At 41.0% G+C, this 19,316-nt stretch overlaps 1 protein-coding gene across 1 annotated transcript in view; it reads left to right on the top strand.

The window, feature by feature from the left end:
* The window catches only part of ALDH1A3 (aldehyde dehydrogenase 1 family member A3), a 37,546-nt gene that overhangs the window by 13,802 nt on the left and 4,428 nt on the right, over positions 1–19,316 (top strand). The window contains exons 3-9 of the mRNA XM_063314485.1: positions 3,689–3,829; positions 5,253–5,382; positions 7,525–7,586; positions 11,013–11,141; positions 13,883–13,996; positions 16,960–17,062; positions 18,196–18,380. Of these exons, the coding sequence (XP_063170555.1) occupies positions 3,689–3,829; positions 5,253–5,382; positions 7,525–7,586; positions 11,013–11,141; positions 13,883–13,996; positions 16,960–17,062; positions 18,196–18,380 (864 nt within the window). The remainder of the gene's footprint in view (positions 1–3,688; positions 3,830–5,252; positions 5,383–7,524; positions 7,587–11,012; positions 11,142–13,882; positions 13,997–16,959; positions 17,063–18,195; positions 18,381–19,316) is intronic.

Below are 19,316 nucleotides of genomic sequence, written 5' to 3'. Positions count from 1 at the left end.
TCCATTGCTTCTCAAGCAGTCATCAGAGTATAACCAGATGATCTCTCTTTGTCTTTGGCTGCAAATCATGGGATGGAGGGGGCGTTGTGTGTGTGAGAGCTGTGTGTCTCCAGCTGTAATACCCAAGCCTAATTGCTTTTCTCCCTCTCCAGCTAACTGGGTTTTAAAATATGGTGACCAGTAAGATGAATTCTTGGAGACTGTTTACTCCTTCCTGCCAGGTGTGTCCCCATTAGAACTCTTAGAGGATGATTCTTGGATTTGCAAAGTAGAACCTCCAACAGAGTTCTTTTGTTTTTGCCAATCCATTGTGTCAATAATTTTCACACACACAGATGCATGCACAGTCGTCTTGCTCATACGCAACCTTTCTCTTGGATTACATCTGCCATCAAGCCCACCAGCCATAACTGAACATGGATTGTGCAAATTCTAGTCTAGAACTGCATTGGGTTGGAGAAAGCAGTTCTGTGGTCCTCCTCGAATAAATGCAGCACAGGATCTGTAACGTTTACCAGCACGATCCAGAGTTATCATGCACCAAAGCAGAATGTTATAATTAAGGGAAGAATAAGTGGATTACAAAGATCACATGTTTCTGTTCATAGCAGACACGTTCAGGGCTGGTACTGCAAAAAGTAAAACACCAGTATATATTATTTCAGCTTCCTTTGGTAAAAGATGTTAACTGTATGTGGGGCTGTCCAGGCCTTTAAATAAAAATGTTATACAAGATTTAAAATAGGTTCAAAAGTTGACCAACTTTTATCAGAGGAAAGGAAAGAGGAGAAAGGTAAGTTTCCTGCTCAGAGATCTCTCCCCTTGTCTCAGCAGTGGGGAAAAATGTTACAAAACTGGTTCTATAACTTTAAAGTGTTCCTACCCGTATGAGGTGCAGTACCGTTAGCGTGGAACACACCACCGTGGCAAAAATAACATCAGAAGGGAGGGTTGGTGTATGCATCATTTGTAGCATCAGTCATCATAGAAGTGAGAAAAAGATCCTGGTGTTTGTTGATCTTGATTCATAAGCAAATCTTTAGCCAAATTTCATTGGAGTGGTATATGATTCAGCCATACCCTGGTACAGAAGAGTAAGAATCATGTGATGTCACATATTCTTTTATTGTATAATGGGGGAGAATTGAGGAAGCTACAGTTAGAGCCAGTTTGGTGTAGTGGTTAAGAGCTGCTGGAGCAGGGAACCCTGAGTTCTAGTTCTATATTAGACACAGAAGCCAACAGAGTAATTTTAGAGCAGCTACTCTCTCTTAGCCCTGGACTGGGAAGTCAGAAACCATCCTGGAAGATGGTAATGGTCAACCACTTCTGAAATGTTGCTGGGAGTGATGATTGGCTTGAGAGAGCATAACAAAGAAAGCTAAAACAGGACTGCCAACTTAGCACTCCCATCTCTTGACTGGTTCCAGCTTGAGGTTTTTGTATGTATTTTCTTAATAAGATTACACACGTTGTGCTAACCCATGCTTTATTGAATAAGACACAGTTGGCTGGGTTCACTCAACATTTTAAGCCATAATACCCAGGTTCACATAATGTGCAAAGCCCAAAACAGAACAAAGCAATTGAGGGCTCCAGGTTTTGTAATAACTTTCACTTTATACAGTATAGAGAGGGAAATTCAAGTGTGAAACATGGAGCAGGGTCTCATCTCGTCCCCATGATATAGTAGGGTCGGCTACTCCAAGTGGACCTCCTGCCTGACTGAATATTTGGCCTTGGTCCAAGTCTATTAATTAGCTAGTTTTAATGGTTTGCAGATAGTTCTGATGATGCTTCAATGGTCCAATCCAGCCCACACTCATATGGGACACTTAGTATTTATCATGCAAAGAGAGTATATCAGGATGCAATCCAGATACCAAAAGACCCCATATGCTCTGGCTAAAATCACACTATTCCTGGATCAAAATCTGGAGTAACTCTGCTGGGATTTTATATGACTATATCATGTTCAGAAAGGTTCCTTCTGCACAGATGGGGAGTTAAACTGGGGCTGATGCACTGGCTTTACAAATGGGATGGATATCCTGGACTGTCCAGACGGGATCATGGATTTATCTGAAAATATTTTCTAAAAGGCTTTTTTTTTAAAAAAAGTCTCCCTATCTTAAAAGTATACATGAACCTTTGACTTGTGATAGGTAACAGTTGTAATGGATTTAATTCTTCTTTCTTCTTGATCTTAAATTTTAGCTGCACTTTATGCCTTTGTATTACAAAATCTCTGTAATGTAACACTAATCAGCATTGGGTGGATTCAGATTGGAATTTCAGCCTTGCCCATAGAATTTCCTTGTTCTCAATATTCTTGTAACTGAAAGAGTTTATGTGGGCCTGGACTGACCTTTCCATTGGAAAAACTTCAGCCAAGTATTTCCACTTGCATAAATAATGATTGTGTATATCTCAGATCACATGGAGGAGGTATTTTCAGAGAGTTGCATAAGCTGAATTCATCTGCCTACCCTAATGTAGTCATATACCATAGCATGGCAAGACTCAAAGGGTACTCCATTTTATCTGGAGGCCATCGGATTGAGAAAGTCTAGTGGCACAATAGTGTCCCATCATAGTGTACATTGGGCTTATGGGTTGAATTGAGAGTGATGGAGTTCAGTCTAACGATGATGTCTAGTGCAAAATGTGCATAGCTGCCAGATTCTAAGGATTTTAAAATCATTGCTGAACAAGTTGTAGCAGCCGAGGTGGGATGTAACACTGAGCCCTAAAAGGTTGGTTTGCCGAAAGCTCTAAGCCAAAAATAGCATTACGGCTTTAGTGTGATGTTTGAACCAGACCTACGTATACATTAAAAATGAATAGAGAAGGGATATACTGTATTCTTGTCTGCTGCTTTCCTGGGAATTAGGTTGAAGCCAAGAAAACCTGGTCAGGAAGTGTAACTGCTGACAGGTTAGCCCTCCCATGTGAAATATAGAAAAGATCAGATCTACCTGAACTTTTTGTCAACTTTGGGACTAGAGGTGTGCAGAAACATCTCTGAATTTCAGAATTTCATGAAAAATGTATTCTTCAGCGAGTGTTTCTGTGGATGAACTGAGGAGAGTTTTTGATGCAGTGCAGCCCAACAGATGTAAATAGTGATAAATGAAATTTCCCTTGCTTCGATGAAATTAGAGCATTTCTTGACTTTTGTTTTTGCCGCGCTCTTGGTGGGCTCCCTTCCCCATAGTATTTAACCAAACACACTTCCTAATTGCATCGTTCACAAATATGATGGTGGTTTTTGGAAGACTTAATTTGCTTAAGTCTCTTGTAGTCGATATAATGGGTTTGCTTGGTGTTACAAACACACTTGCTAGGCATCCACTCAGCTCAACCCTATTCTTCCATTCTTTTAACAGTTCTGGAAATTCTTCTAATTGCCTGGGATAATGTATCCGGACTTCCTTTTAAAAAAGTATTTATTTGCAGCTTTTTAATGTTATTCTATTGCAAGCCCATTGAGTCCAGAAACAGTACTCTGTTCCAAAAGAAGGAATAGAAATACGATAATTCTTGTGATCATTTACCATTGACCGTACTTGGCCTTTCATCTACATGTTCAGGGCTTCTCACTCAAGGGAAAATGTTGCCGCTTTATATTTCAGTTCTCAGTGATATTAATCACTTGATTTTTCTCCTTTCTTATCTTTGCACATAGCCCGATATTGACAAAGCAGTGGAGGCAGCAAAAGCAGCTTTCCAAAGTGGATCTCTGTGGAGGCAAATGGATGCTGCAAGCCGTGGACAGCTGCTGAATAAACTGGCAGATCTGATTGAGCGAGACAGGGAGGTGTTGGCAGTAAGTGAAGCTGGTGCATAAGCAGGCATGAAGAATCAACCAAAAAGTGTTGGGGTATCCTGTTTAGCTAGAAACCCTGAGCTGCTTGCTCCATTGTTGACTTAACAATATGTGGTGCTGTTGAAAAGGAGAAGGAAATTAAAAGAAGGCTGGAATATTAAACTTCTTTGCTTCTTTCATGTAGACCAGAGAATAAAATTTAGTATTTAAGAGGGATGTTGAATTGACAAAGGTAGGTGCAGAATCTGGCTTTGCCCTTCTTGCCATAAAGAAAAGAGGCCAAGTAAAATCAACAGAAGGTCCTTGTTATTACAATACATTTCACCTTCAGTGCTGAAGAACAATATGCAGGAAACCAATTAACAGAAAACATGTGGAGTCCTTGGTGCTCTCTGAGCTTGGTTGTTTGCAGACGTTTCATTACCTGACTAGGTAACATTATCAGTGAGTATGGGGTTTGCTCCCTGTTTATATATAGTAGCTTGCCCTGCCAGTGTTGGTGGGGGTGTGGTTTTCTCCTTGGTAGTTCCTTGATTAGGGTATTGTTCTCTGTTTGATTGTTTGTCTCCTTGGTAGTTTCTTGATTAGGGTATTGTTTTCTGTTTGATTGTTTGTCTGATGTTAATCCCGGCTTATCTGGGTGTTGGATGCTGGAGGGGATATGTTCTGGTTGTCTTATTTCTTTGTTTCCTTCTTAGCTTTTTGTTGTCTCTTTTGAATGGTGGGTAAATATGGTTTATTTCTATGTGTCTGTTGATGGTTGACCAATAGACAGACACTGGAAAGTTTTATCAACAGACAGACGCTGGAAACTTCAGTCACTGGAACTTTGGATACAGGGAAACCATTTCTCCAAGCTTTCTTTTTTGACCCTGAAGTTTGCATAAAAACCCTGAGATACTTTGTTGGATGGGCAGATAAAATCCAGGCAAATATTTATTGATCAGCCATCAATAGACACACAGAGATAAACCACATCACACTCCCACCAACACTGGCAGGGCAAGCTACTGTATATAAGCAGGGAGCAAACCCCACACTCACTCACACTGATGCTGTTACCTAGTCAGGTAATGAAATGTCTGCAAACAACCAAACTCAGCATCAAAGACTCTACAATTCAACTCTGAGCTACATATATTCTCTTCTATTGGTAACAGAAAACGTGCACTGTAGTCTTGAAGGCCTCCCATTCAGGCCTGCAGAGCAAAACCAATTCAGCTGGGATTGACTGTCACTTGAGGAAGATGTTGGGAGTACAGGAAACCTTTGCAGATAGGGTTCTCCGATCTACTTGTTGACCAATTGATTCTTGCCATCCATTGTTTCCACCAAAGATGTGGTTGGGAAAATATGTTCCCATCAGGGATTGACTCTGTGTATAAGATTCAAATGCAACGTTCTTGTTTGTTTTTGTTTTCAGACATTGGAAACTTTGGACACCGGGAAGCCATTTCTCCAAGCTTTCTTTGTTGACCTTGAAGGTTGCATAAAAACCTTGAGATACTATGCTGGATGGGCAGATAAAATCCAGGGGAAGAATATTCCTGTGGGTAAGCTGGAACTGATATCTCCTTTGCTAAGTTTCTTACCGTATATCTGCCGGGTAAAATTAACCTGAATCTACAGACTGGAGAGAAATCATAAAGGCCTAATTCAGATGCCATGGCTAATTATGATTTGGCTGTCAGGAATAAATCTGGGCTTATATACACCCTCTCCTCCTCCAGTTCTTGCCTCACAGCCTAGTTCTTAGACACTCTGCCATATGAGGAGTTAAACATTTTTTGTTGAAAGCCAGATAATGGCTCTCTGCAAATTTTCTTGGCATAGAGTCAAGGTACAGTAATATTCATGCTTAACCTGGCTCCTTTCCTCTTGGAGAACTAAAAGAACCCCAGTCCAAACATATTCCTGATGGAGATTACCCTCTTTCCCATGGCTAGTAGTGATTTTCTGCTGAGAACTATCCCATATTTACAGTAGCTGCCATTTGCCCTGAAGTAAGGATGTAAGTTGATAGCTGAGAGCCAATTTAGTGTGATGATTAAAGTGCTGGACTAGAAGCAGGGAGGCCTTGATGACAAATTCTCTCTTAAGCATGAAGCCAGTTGGGTGGGTGATGTTGGGCCAGTCCTGCACTCTCAGCCCAACCCACGTCATAGGGTTATTTTTGTGGGGAAAATAGGAGGCAGGAACATTCCTGGGTAATATACCTGATACAAGGTATAAATCTAAACAACAAGTACATTAAAAGGAAGCAGCATTTGGGAAAATAGAAAGCAGCCAAGAGGGAGTTATTTTCAAAGGGAAGCCAGCACAGAACCTCTCTAGAGTACCTTCTAAGTGAGGACAACTGCCTTTTCAGAATATAATAAACGAAGCTGGATCAGACTCAGGACCACATAGCCAAGTATTCGGCGTGGTGCTTCCAAGCGTGCAAGCTGCCTCCCCATTGCCTGCCAACAACTCCTTAAAGCAGCTGTGTCTTTTCCCACAATTGCACAGCTGCCATCTGCAGCTGCAGCACTATGCAGAAAAAAGAGGTGTTTGATTTGAGGAGCTGGAGGCAGGGGCCACATACCCATTTTGCCTTCCAACCAGAACCACAGTGCAACCATAATACACCAGCATTACAACAAATAGCTATTAATAGCCTTATTCTCCCTGAATTTGATCCCTTTTTAAAGCCACCCAGCTTGGCGGCCATTGCTAACAGTGCAACTTGAGATGAGTTTTATTTAGCTTTTTCCCAAAATCAGAGCAACCAGGTTGAGTACATTTCAGTTTAAATGGGTGATTTACATTCCATATTGTTGGGCTGAAGTTCGAAAGTGATGAGGTGGTTGGTTAGTTCTACCCATGTTTCCTTGATGTCAAGATGTTGGAAACCGAATTAAGCATGATGAGACAAGCTTTCTCCTTGTAAGCCATTCAAACTGTAATATTTAAGCAAAGAAAAGATTAAAAATTCCATCTGTTTCCATGGACACTGTCTTAAGAATATAGTTGATACTTTTTGCTATATAATTCCAGTGGCATTAGACATACTGTACATCATGCATACACATTCATGAGTATCTAACATGATTTTTTTTATTGAAGCAATTTATTTTATTCATTTTTTGATGAGGAAAAGAAATACATGTAACAGTTACTTGCTAGGCATATGTAACAATTCACTTCTTTCATCATTGTTCTTTAAATAAGAGAGAAATAATCAGTCACTTAAACCACATATTATTGACCAACACAGCCATTTTAACAGGTTAAAACAAATTGTTTTATTTTCCACTGCTTCTATATAACTAAAGAGTTTCCCAGGAAAAGTATTAGTGGAGAGTCCGAGGCAAAATATTCAAGCTGCATGATTCTTAAAGTCTTGATATTCAACTTCTATTGTGAACCACCCAGGGCCCCCAAGTGGGGGAGATGGGCAGTAATAAAAATACGACAAATAAATAATAAATAAACTTCTGTTTGGAGTTTCCTTTATTTCTTAAAGGCTTTGCTATCTCTTGTTGCCATGTGAGAACATTCACTAAATAAGCAATTCAGTTATAGTTGCCAAACACTAATGTTTGTTTCTGCTGAGCCTCAGAAAAAGTTTTCCAGCCATCCCATTTGTCTCCATCCCATAACATGATTCATATCAAAATCATCCTTGGTTGATAATATATCATGTTCTTTTGCAGATGAAAACTACATCTGTTTCACCAGGCATGAGCCTGTGGGAGTTTGTGGAGCTATAACACCAGTGAGTAGGATGTTTTGTATTCTGATTTCTGTGTGGGTCCTGAGGGTGGAGAGAAGAATTATTATCTTGATGGTCTCTAACGTCCCCCACTGTCACTTTCTGTAGAAAATTAGATAGGTCAAGGGAAAGGTTCTAGAGGAGTTAGAATTCAGAGGTGTCCATATACTCACCAAGAGTTGAGCATGATTTCAGGGAAACTTGACTCTTTTTTAACCACTTCTAGGATCCTAGTTTACCCCAAGAATCCTGGAATCTGCCATCTCTAAGGTTGAGCTGTTCCTCTGCTAAATATTACCCAGTGGCTGTCCAAATATTAATAGGGCATCGTTTTCATACTTCTCCCTGTCTCCCCAACATAACTTGGAAGTTGACTCAATTGCTTTGCTGTTGTTAAGGAGAATAAACAATAGTTTAAAGCCAGCAAGAAGATGTAAAAGCAAAAGTAAGTCAGGTGAAGGACCAGTAGATGGCCATTGATACCAAAGGCTGACAACATTCCCGCTGAACTGAAGGTTTCCAAATAGCCATTGGACATAAGAACAGTTCACATTTGGATTGGATGGAAGTTTGTTCCCCTTCCTAAATCCCAAAAGTAGTTACTTGGAAATGAATTGCTTTCACTGAAGTGGACTTTCTTTTAAAGAATTCTGTTCCTAATTGTAGGGGGTGGGGATGGGATTAAGATTGCAATTCCACGTTTGCTCATACCGTACTTTGCACTAAGTCATAATTTGTTTTATTCATGATTTAATGAATAAGCCATAGTGGCTGGGTTCAAGCCATAAACCAGCACTGGCAACCATTTTAGCTTTCTAAACATTGAGGGCATCTTTGCTTTGCTTTGCTTTGCTTTGCTTTGCTTTGCTTTGCTTTGCTTTGCTTTGCTTTGCTTTGCTTTGCTTTGCTTTGCTTTGCTTTGCTTTGCTTTGCTTTGCTTTGCTTTGCTTTGCTTCGCTTCGCTTCGCTTCGCTTCGCTTCGCTGCAGCCAGCTTTAGCAGATCTGATCCTGGGGGTGCAACAAAGAGGTTTGGGGACCACATATTGGCTGTGGATTGCCTATGTGTGCTATCCACCCTAGTTTACAAATCACAGTATATAGGTTCACACACCGTGCTAAGAGAAAAACAAGCTACATCGCAGTTCACCCAGCCTGTAATTATAGTAATTTAAACAGACCCCCAGCACAAACTACCAATACTTTTTGTCTACAGTAGACTCATCGTAGCTGGCATTCTCCTCTTTCTCTGTGGGGGGAAGTTCCTATATCCAGATCTGATGAAAATTATGAAATGTCCAGTGCTCAGAGGGCCTTAGTTATCCCTTCTGCATTATGAAAACTCCCAGTTAATTATGCCACAGCAGGAATGTTGGGGTGGTTGCAGTGCTACTCTGTAGTTTATTTTACATAATGGTTAATCCCAGCATATCATGGCCCATTCTGTTGATTACGCTGCAGGGGAAGATTGCCGCTAGCAATTACCTCTCCTTAATCTACAGCAGGTATTTTCATTGGCAGAAGATGATTGTAACTAGGCTGAGAATGTTTACACAGCTGTCGGAATAAAATACCACTCTGGGATATTTCCTTACCACTGCTGGGATTTAGCCAGCATCACATTAAACTTAACTAGATATGACATCTGATGTCTCTAGGAAAATAAAAATGTCCCATTTTATCTGTGCAAAAGAGATTCTACCGATATGAGAAGTGTAGAACATGCTATGGACAAAACAGTTAGTTCAGAACAATTTACTACAGTATATTCTAACAGGAAGCCTGAGATCCCTCCTGTTTCTATCTGAGATCTTCCTAATTAGGTGTGGGATTAGAGTTACTGTATAGTTTCCAGACAGCCAGTTTGGTGTAGGTGGTTAAGGCTAGAAACCAGGAGACTGAGTTCTAGTTCTGCCTTGGGCATGAAGCCAGCTGGGTGACCCTGGGCCAGGGTCTCTCTCAGCCCTAGGAAGCAGGCAAGGGCAAACCACTTCTGAATCTTACCAAGAAAACTGCAGGGACTTGTCTAGGCAGTTGTCAGGAGTCAGCACTGACTCAGAGGGACACACACACACACACACACAGCTTCCAGCATAATTCACGTTGTCCATATTTCACTAGGAGGGCTACATGTCTCTAGTCCTTGTTCTAAATAGAAATACCAGGAATTAATTCTGGTGGGTCTTATCTATTTTATTTATCATATTTATATAGCCACCCATCTCACATACAAGCGACTCTTGTCGGCAAGCAAATAATGTGACCTTTTATCAAATAGTGACTACTCTTCCTCTCCTCCACCACCAAATGGAAAATGTGAATCCTCTGAGTGTTTTTAAATCATCAACTTTCACTTTATCTTCAGATCTCTTCTATTGTCAACATATTTATTATATTAATGCATTAATTAAGTGTATACAATCCCACAATCATGAGATTCTTGGTGGTCACCAAATAAGCATATACAATAACAGTAGGGAAACATAAGACAGTTAAAACCCAGACACAACACATGGCCAAAAGCTCTATCTTCAGTGTTTTCCAGAAGGCAAATGTTGGAGATAGACGTATCTCCAATGGGAGGCCATCCCAATGGACTGGTCCCATCACCAGAAAACAATGCTATGCCCCTCTAGCTCCCAGAAATGGGGGCAGTCAGCTGTTTCTCTGGGCATGAACAGAGTGGTCAGGGCAACGCTGTTGCGGAGATGCAGTCCTGCAGGTAACTTGCACAGATCCACATGAATGTCTCTGAAGTGTCTGTATTTAAGCACAGCTCAGCTTGAATCATTGATGTTTGAAAATTACTTGGCCAACACATGCAGGACTGCTCTTTTTTTAGACCCTTTGGCTTCCCATAGTTTTCTTCCTGGGTACATGTGCTTTGTGCCAGCACATAGCTGACTTTAGCTGATTTTTAAAAAGAAAGCTGGATTGGATCTGGTTAGTGCTTGGATGGGAGACCACCATTGGCTGGACAGGGAAGTAAATAATGGTAATCACCGAGAGTTTTGTATTGCTGTCAAGAAAAGCATATGGATCTGTCCAGGAAGTCACGTTTATGTCTGTTTATGCTAGGCAAAGCTTTCAACAGTAGATCTTCCCTGGACGTAACTTTTTAAAAGGGGTCTATGAGCCAGTGTTCAGCGGTCAGTGGTGGCTTCTCCTCTGGTTATAGCTAAAAATCTGTGCACACAGCCCCACAGCAACACCTAGAGATGGGATAAAGTATAACAACCATGATAAAAGGAATATGGTCCTGTTAGAACACTAGTTCCTGTTCTTCAGAGGAGAAGGTGTAAATTCTACACCCACAGTCAAACATGTTACAATAAGCACAGATATTAAACTGTAGAATATGTAACTGAAGTAGTGAATGCTGCTCATTATGGTGGTTGTTTAATTGCGAGACTCGGTTGTGTCTCTTTCAGTGGAATTTTCCTTTGCTTATGCTGGTATGGAAGATGGCCCCAGCTTTGTGTTGCGGCAACACCTTAGTTGTGAAACCTGCTGAGCAGACACCCCTCACCTCACTCCACCTCGGCTCTTTAGTCAAGGAGGTAAGCACCACAAATAAATCAAAGATTTAGAGCTGGCCTTTAGAGAAGGTATGAAACAGCCATGAAAGAGGACTTGGAGATTATACAATCCAGAGACTGAAGGGCATATGAGAAAGAAGCTCAAAATAACTCCATGATTTGTTTAGTATAAGAGAAACTTGGACAGACTTTCAAGATTTCTGTTACTATGCCTTACAACAAAGTAGCATTCCTGGAATCCTACGGAGTTTGTTTTTTGAGCTGGCCATTCCCAGGCCATTGGGTTGATGTAGCTTGACTACCTGATTTAATGGAGGGGTGGGACTCTTAAGGCCCTGCCTGGGATGCTATCTTATTGGGGGATGTTGCCTCCATTTGCCTGTGCGAGGAGGGGAGCAAAATGCTGTTGGGGTCCAGATCTCACATTCCAGTGGGTGCCTAGAAAAAGTTTTATCTGGAAGTCCCATCAAAATGAGTGGGGAAGTTGGAACATCACCATCTTTGCAAAGGCAAAACTGGAAACACTTCGTGTATCCATTTGCCATTAGAATGGGGATAAATGTCATGAAGGGTGGGCAAAATCAAATTTCGCATGGGCTTGAAACAGCCTTACATCACCTCCAAAATGATTGGAATGATCCACTTCAAATGTGGAACAGCTGTTTTGGGTTGAAAACAATGACTTCAGACTCAAATGGGGCATTTTGAATTTGAAACACTTCAAAGTTGGGGAACTCGCAGTTCAAATCAGTAGGGCGTCCTTGCCAAGTAGCTTTTGGCAACCTTCTCTTCCTCAGCCCAGTCTACCTGATTGCTTGAGCTTCTTAGAAGAAGGCTAGAATAAGCAATGACTGCTTCTAATGAATAGATGGTAGGGATGCAAGCTAATTAAGTTCTAATGGATGAATCATGGGTTCTACTGGAATTTTCACTGGATTAAAAATAGATTTTTGATTAAAAGGCTGCTTTGTTTTTAAACAAAGGCTGCATTTCAGATATTGGGATGTTCAAGAAATTCTATTTTGTGAATTCTGAACAGTATGGCACTGATCCTCTCCAAAACTAATTGGGTAGTATGTGATGGTAGGCTTCTCGAAATATTGTACTACTCTAAATTTTGGGATGCACAAATATTTATGGGAGATATTTCAAAGCATATACTTAATCTCTACAAACTTGTTGACATAGTTGTATATAGAGCTTTTTTAAAAATGAGGGAGAATGGATTCGTGAATGAAGTACGTTCAGATTATTGTTAGAAAGTCATATGCAGGGGTGGTGGGGAAGCAGAATATTTTGCAAGATTTTATGTGAAGTTTAATTTTTTTTTTAAAAAATATCTTTTAAAACATCAGTTGATGGTTGTGGTGGTTGCTCAGTCAGTTCCAACTCTTTGTAACCCAATGGACATCATTTTGCCAGGATTATCTATCATAACTTATTCTTTAAATACTTGCAAGGTCCTGCTTGTGTCATTGTGATAGTAGCTGACCACCTTGTCTTCTGTTGGCCTCTGTTTTGATTATTTTCCATTTTTCCAAGCATCAGGATATTTTCTAATGATTCTTGTTCCTTGAATTATGTGTCAAAAATATTTAAATGTCAGCTTCACTACCAGTGCTTCCAGTGAGTGGTCTGGATTTACTTCATCTAGTGTTGAATTATTTGTACTTGTTCTCCAAGACATTCTTCACAATTTTCTCCATGATTCTGTAATAGTATGTGGGAATGACCTTGGGAGGCAGAAGGAAGAGCTGCAGACTGGACAACTGACATGAAAAAGGTATCTCAGCCCACAGAAGGAAAAGGGGTGTGGGAAGCATCTCAGAAGGGACCCTCCCTAGTTCTTTGGAAAGTAAAAGTAAAGGAGGGGAGAAGGGCTTTCAGACTTGCAAGATTCTGTTACTGTAACCTTACAATAAAGGGACGCGGTGGCGCTGCAGGTTAAACTGCTGAGCTGCTGAGCTTGCCGATCAGAAGGTCGGCGGTTCGAATCCGCGTGACAGGGTGAGCTCCCGTTGCTAGTCCCAGCTCCTGCCAACCTAGCAGTTCGAAATCATGCAAATGTGAGTAGATTAATAGGTACCGCTTTGGTGGGCAGGTAACGGTGTTCTGTGTAGTCATGCTGGCCACGTGACCACGGAAGTGTCTACGGACAAATGCTGGCTCTTCAGCTTTGAAACGGAGATGAGCACCGCTCCCTAGAGTTGGACACGACTGGACTTAATGTCAAGGGAAACCTTTAACTTTACCTAACCTTACAATAAAGGTAGTGTTAGCACTCATGGTTTGTGCTTCTTGTGTAGACTACCTCAAAGAGCTGATCTCAGTCTCGCTAGTCTCAAAGCATTTCTCCCCTTCTTTACTTTTACATTCCAGAAAACTAGGAGGGTCCCTTCTGAGAAGCTTCCCACACACACCCTCTCCTTCTGGGGGCTGAGATACTTTTTGCATGATGGTTGTCTAGGCTGGGGCTCTTCCTCCTGTCTCCCAAGGTCATTCCCACATACCATTACAGATTCAGAGGCATCTATTTTTCTGACAGTGCAAACCTACATATGCCTAGTGGAAAGTAAATCCTACTGAGTTCAGTCTTGAGTTCCAGGTAACTAAATACAGAATTTCATTCAAAATGTTATAGTGGCTTTAGTAAATAAGACTGTTGCCACATCCACTTCTGCCCCTTTCTTAATGGTCCATTTTAAATAAGGGCTGTTTTTTCTCATTACAACTCTAGAGTAAAACATTTTATTACTTTTCAGGCAGGGTTCCCTCCTGGGGTAGTTAACATTGTACCAGGATATGGACCAACTGCAGGGGCTGCTCTTTCTATGCATCCCAAGGTTGACAAAATAGCTTTCACAGGCTCAACAGAGGTAGGTAATTAAAACATTTATGGTTTCATGTCTCTCTTGTTTCTCCATAATCCATTACTTGGCAATTTCTTTAAAAAATAAAAGTTAATCTATAAAATGCTTCCTTTTCCAGGAAAGCCACAAAAGATTCCCAGGCATATTTACAAGTCTTGTCAGATAGTCTGTATGGATGGTTGTAATAGAAAAACCTCCCCTTTTTGTGTTTAAGCATTATAGAGTAATTATGAAGGTGAAATAAGTCAAATCTGTTGCTGTTAAAGAATAGGAGATCAGAAACCCACATTGATCTCTTGTACATCACCAGAAGCTCTGCCTTATATTTGTTTTGCATCAGTGAGAGCCCATTTGGCCTGCTCTTTTACCATTTATGGAGACTATCTCCCCAAAATGTCTTGCATTTGATCTAGGAAGAGGTCATTTGCCCATCAAGTCTTTTCTTAACTGAATCCATCTGGAGATAAGCTGACATGTGTGGCTCTTGGTTTTATTCAAATTAGCCTGGGCTCTGAAAAGTGTGAGCTCTCAAATGCCCCTTCCAGAAACCTCATCCACCCCCCACTTACAGCGTTTGCAGTTGAGGACTTAATATCCTTGCTGGCACATTGTCAGCTCCATTATGGTCTTCCCTGCATGCTTGAAGTGCCCTCGTGTAATTATGAGAAATTGCTGTCAACACCAAAGGTCTCTCAAATGCCTTACGGTTGGGAATCTTGGCATGCAATAGTACCACCTACTGGTTGCGCCCTGAATCCCTGATTCTTGGAAAAGTGGTTTGTTCTGTTTCTGGGCTATTGCATTGTGAAGGCTTCTCAAGGCAATTACTAGACCTCAGGCAAATTTCCAAGGTCTGGTAGCTGAGAGGCCCATGATGGGGGTTAGTAGCCAAGTATAAATACCTGAGTTGACATGGCCCCGTTTGGACTCATAGTGGCTGATGATGTTTGCAAACCTTCCTTCCTTCAACCCTGGGGTTTCCTAGTTTTCTCCCATGTGACAACTAACCAGATCTGAGCCTGCTTAGCATTTTTGAGATTTTTGGCAGCCACCTAGCTGGGTTCATCCACCATGGAACGTACAATTAAATATTCAAAAAGGGTGCATGCATTCCGATTGGACTTAATTAAAAAACATTGAAACTGTGAATATAGATATCAGCATGTATGGAAGGCAGTGTGTTTTTTCTTTGGAAATCTTTTTCATTTCTTTTACATACGTCTTAATAGAATGTATAAGATTAATGACTGAATTATAATGAGGTTTTAATGGGTTAAGACATTGTTGGAGAGAGCCATGTTAGGCTATGGTGGCAAAAAATTAGAAGACTGGAAGTGCCTTTTCCAACTAACAAATTTGATTAAAAGGCAGAAGGTGAAATTAAATCTTTAATGGCTTAAGCAGCACTTGAGTCTGAAGTGCCCTGGGCATCTTTTGAATCTTTTCTCCCCATTTCTTTGGATTGGTTTGCATTTTGCCATCCTATTTCTTTTTTTAAAAAAATATAATTTTTATTAAAGAAATTTTTAAAAGAATAAAAACTACAAATTTTGAAAGAGGAAAGGAAGGAAAGTAAAGAAAAATAATAAGTGAAAAAGTGCAAAGAAAGAAGTAGAAAAGAAAAAAAGTCATAAAGAAGCAGCTTCTGGTCTTCTTAACAGCAGTTACAAGTACATTTATCCTTTCTCTCTAAGGTTACAACATTATTTCCTCCTTTACATAATCCACCTGCAAGCATTGACACATTCAAGCATTCGTTCAATGACAGTCAGGAGACCAGGCTCTTTCTACTGTTTTAATGAAGCAAAATGACCAGTACAAGAAGAAAGCTGCAAATGCCCAATTCCCACTCAAACCTACATTTAAAACTACGTTCTCTAAATTGCCCTCTACTCCTCTTCCCACTAAAGCATGCCACCCCTCTGACATTTCCTGCTTGCATGGCCTTGGGGTAGCCGATGCAATATGCCCCTAGCCATAACAATTCAGTTTGCACTCCGATCTGGCACCCCATCCCATCTGGCGACACGAAGTCTGTTCCCACCGATGAGATGGAAGATGCTCCAATAAGGGGTTCTGGGAATCTTTGATCGGAGACTCTGACACCACCCTTTCTAATCATCAAACCCATAAATCACAAATTCAGGTTTTTTTTCTTTTTTCAGAAAAATAATAAGTGAAAAACTGCAAAGAAAGGAATAGAAAAGAAAAAGTCATAAAGAAGCAGCAGCATTGTCCTTTCTCTAATTAGACAATTTTGCCATCTCTGCTAATTTTGTCATCTTTACCAGCCATCCTCCACTGCGGGTATTTCAGAGTCTTTCCATTTTTGTGCATATACGGTAATAATCTCACAGCAGTTATCATATATAAAAGCAATCTCCCATAACTCTTTTCTAATTGTCTATCCATTGGTACCACAAGAAAAGTGCATTTTGCCCTCTGACTCATCCCTTCAGTCAAGTAACTTAAACTTGTCCCTGTACATGTCTACTTGGAAGGACACTCTAGAAGTCCAATGGAACTTGTGTCCTCAAAGGAATTCTAGAGGACCTTTTTCTAGAGAATTCTTGGAATTCTTGGGTGTTGCCTTTTAAGTAAGCATGCCAAGAATTATTCTTTTAAAGGAGATAATGAATTCGAACTGGTCATGCTTGGATTAGACCAACTATGAGAAATTTCAAAATACTGATATCCCTGTTTCCTAGTTCAGGAGAAGCCGCTTCAGTCAACTCTCAATAGTTTTCAAGTCGATTCTATCTAAAATTAGAAAATTAACATGGCCGCTCATCAGATATAAGTACCAGTATGGGGGATTTCAGTTTTACCTGGAAATCAATCACAGCAAATTCCTAGTTAGTTTTTTCTCTGCCTCCTGGCTGAGCAAAATATTTGGGAACAAAGGTTTCTCCTTTTTGTGGGGGGAGGATGGGGAATAAAATTGACTTTTTTTTCCTTTTTTGGCACAGGTTGGAAAGCTGATCAAAGAAGCCGCTTCAAAAAGCAATCTCAAGAGGGTAACTCTTGAGCTCGGTGGGAAGAATCCTTGCATTGTCTGTGCAGATGCTGACTGTGAGTGGGGTCCAATTTGGAAACTTCTGTTACCACTGCAATATGTTTGTCCCAGCCTTTCAAGATAGCAAACATAAGCTATACTGTTGGGGTGGGGAGGAGAGTTAATTGTGTGGGTAGGTAAAAAAATGAGAAAAAAACCCCAAATGATTATTCAGACTTCAGGGTGCACCATGGCTATTGTTTTGTAGTGAGTATAGAGTGGGACTATGCTACCACAGAAGTTCAATCTAAAGATGCAGAAGACATTGGTTCTGTTCACATTTAAATGGGCAGTTCTTGAATTTGGCGTGTGTTCATTGTCAGAAAGTGAAAGTATGGTTTGAAATCCACATTTCTCTGAATTTTGCAATGTAGCTGTCCAGTCAAAGGCATCCTACTCACTCTGCAAGGAGGAGGTGTGTCTCCATGGGATTTTTTGCATGTGTGTGTGTCCCTTTGAGTCAGTGCTGACTCTTGATTAGTGCCTGCAGTTTTCTTGGCAAGGTTTCAGAAGTGGTTTGCCCTTGCCTGCTTCCTAGGACTGAGAGAGAGGGACTGGTCCAAGGTCACCCAGCTGGTTTTGTGCCCAAGACAGGACTATAACCCATGGTCTTCTGGTTTCAAGTCTGGTGCCTTAACCGCTTTCTAAACCTGGCCATGTCCCTGCAGTTTTCTTGGCAAGGTTTTTCAGAAGTGGTTTGCCATTGCCTCCTCCCTAGGACTGAGAGAGAGTGACTGGCCCAAAGTCACCCAGATGGCTTTCATGCCTAAGGCAGGACTAGAACTCTCCTACTACACCTGATTGGCTCTTGGGCTGAGAGAGAGGGATTGGCCCAAGGTCACCCAGCTGGCTTCATGCCCAAGGCGGGACTAGAACTCTCCTACTACACCTGATTGGCTCTTGGGCTGAGAGAGAGGGATTGGCCCAAGGTCACCCATCTGGCTTCATGCCCAAGGTGGGACTAGAACTCACAGCCTCCTAGTTTCTAGCCTGATGCCTTCACCACAACACCAAACTGGCAAGTCCAAACTGGGCTTGGAAAGACACCAACTAAAATCCTGGGAGAAGAGCTATCAATATCAGATGGTCTCAGTATATCACAGCTTCCTGTGCTAATATTTTGACCTCGTTCTCTCTGACCATTTTCCAGTGGACCTAGCTGTAGATTGTGCCCACCAGGGTGTCTTCTTCAACCAAGGTCAGTGCTGCACAGCTGCTTCCCGGGTCTTTGTGGAGGAACAGATATATCCGGAATTTGTCAAACGCAGTGTGGAATATGCGAAGAAACGACTCGTGGGGGACCCATTTGATTTCCAAACTGAACAGGGGCCACAGGTATAATATTACCTTTGAAGAATTGTCTGTTTATCCCAGGGTTTTGGTGTAGCTTGTTAAATATCAACTGTGCTTATAACGTGGTCATAAAGCAGCACTTCTTCATGAGGGGAAATATCTTCCGCTGAGGTATAGCCTTGCAGGTTCAAGCTGCAGCGACTAGTACATTTGTTTGCTTGTTTTTAACCCAAATTCTGCCTGTGAAAGTGTGTGGCTTGAGAATTCTTGTTTGTCTGATTTATTTATTTATTCATCACGTGCGTTCCTCGCATTTATGTAGCCGCCCATCTCACAAAACATGACTGAGGGCCTGCAATAAAAACAGACCATAAAAAGAAACAAACATTAACAATCATTCCATAATAAAAACATTAAGATTATTTAAAAAGATTAGGAGAAAGCATCTTTGATGTTACATACAATGTAGCCATCTCACCAGTTCTCCATTCCACTTCATCTGATGTAGTTTGATTTAAAAAAAAACAACAAAAAACAAGGAGAAATCAAGGCCACTACCTCTCCCCCACTGTTCTCCTGGTGTCTTCTCTGTCCTTTGGTGAATTTCCCTACCTGACTGCATTCTGTAATAAAATCTAGCCTGTACTGTAACCTTAGACACTTTCAGCCTCTTGATTCAAAGCCCCCCTGCTTGATTTTTCCTGCTTATGTTAAAAAAAAATCCTTTCCTTTCCATTGGCAAGCATCTTTCAAGGAAACCTAGTTCCACAAAGTTATAATACAGTATTACCAGCAGGGTGTGGAAGCCTCCATTGCTTTTATTAAGGTTTTCAGACAATCCAAGGAAGAAATAGATTCTGGAGCAGTAATTGTATTGGGTAGACGAGGCAAAAAAATTAGATGTGTTATGTGTTCCGTGAGGGAGGCTATTAATGCATGGATGAGAAACAAGGCCCAGGTAGATCTGCTTGTCATATT

The sequence above is a fragment of the Candoia aspera genome, chromosome 13, assembly GCF_035149785.1.
Source record: "Candoia aspera isolate rCanAsp1 chromosome 13, rCanAsp1.hap2, whole genome shotgun sequence".
NCBI classification, from domain to species: domain Eukaryota; kingdom Metazoa; phylum Chordata; class Lepidosauria; order Squamata; family Boidae; genus Candoia; species Candoia aspera.
The sequence above is the reverse complement of the archived record's forward strand: the minus strand, read 5'-3'. Positions and strand labels throughout refer to the sequence as shown.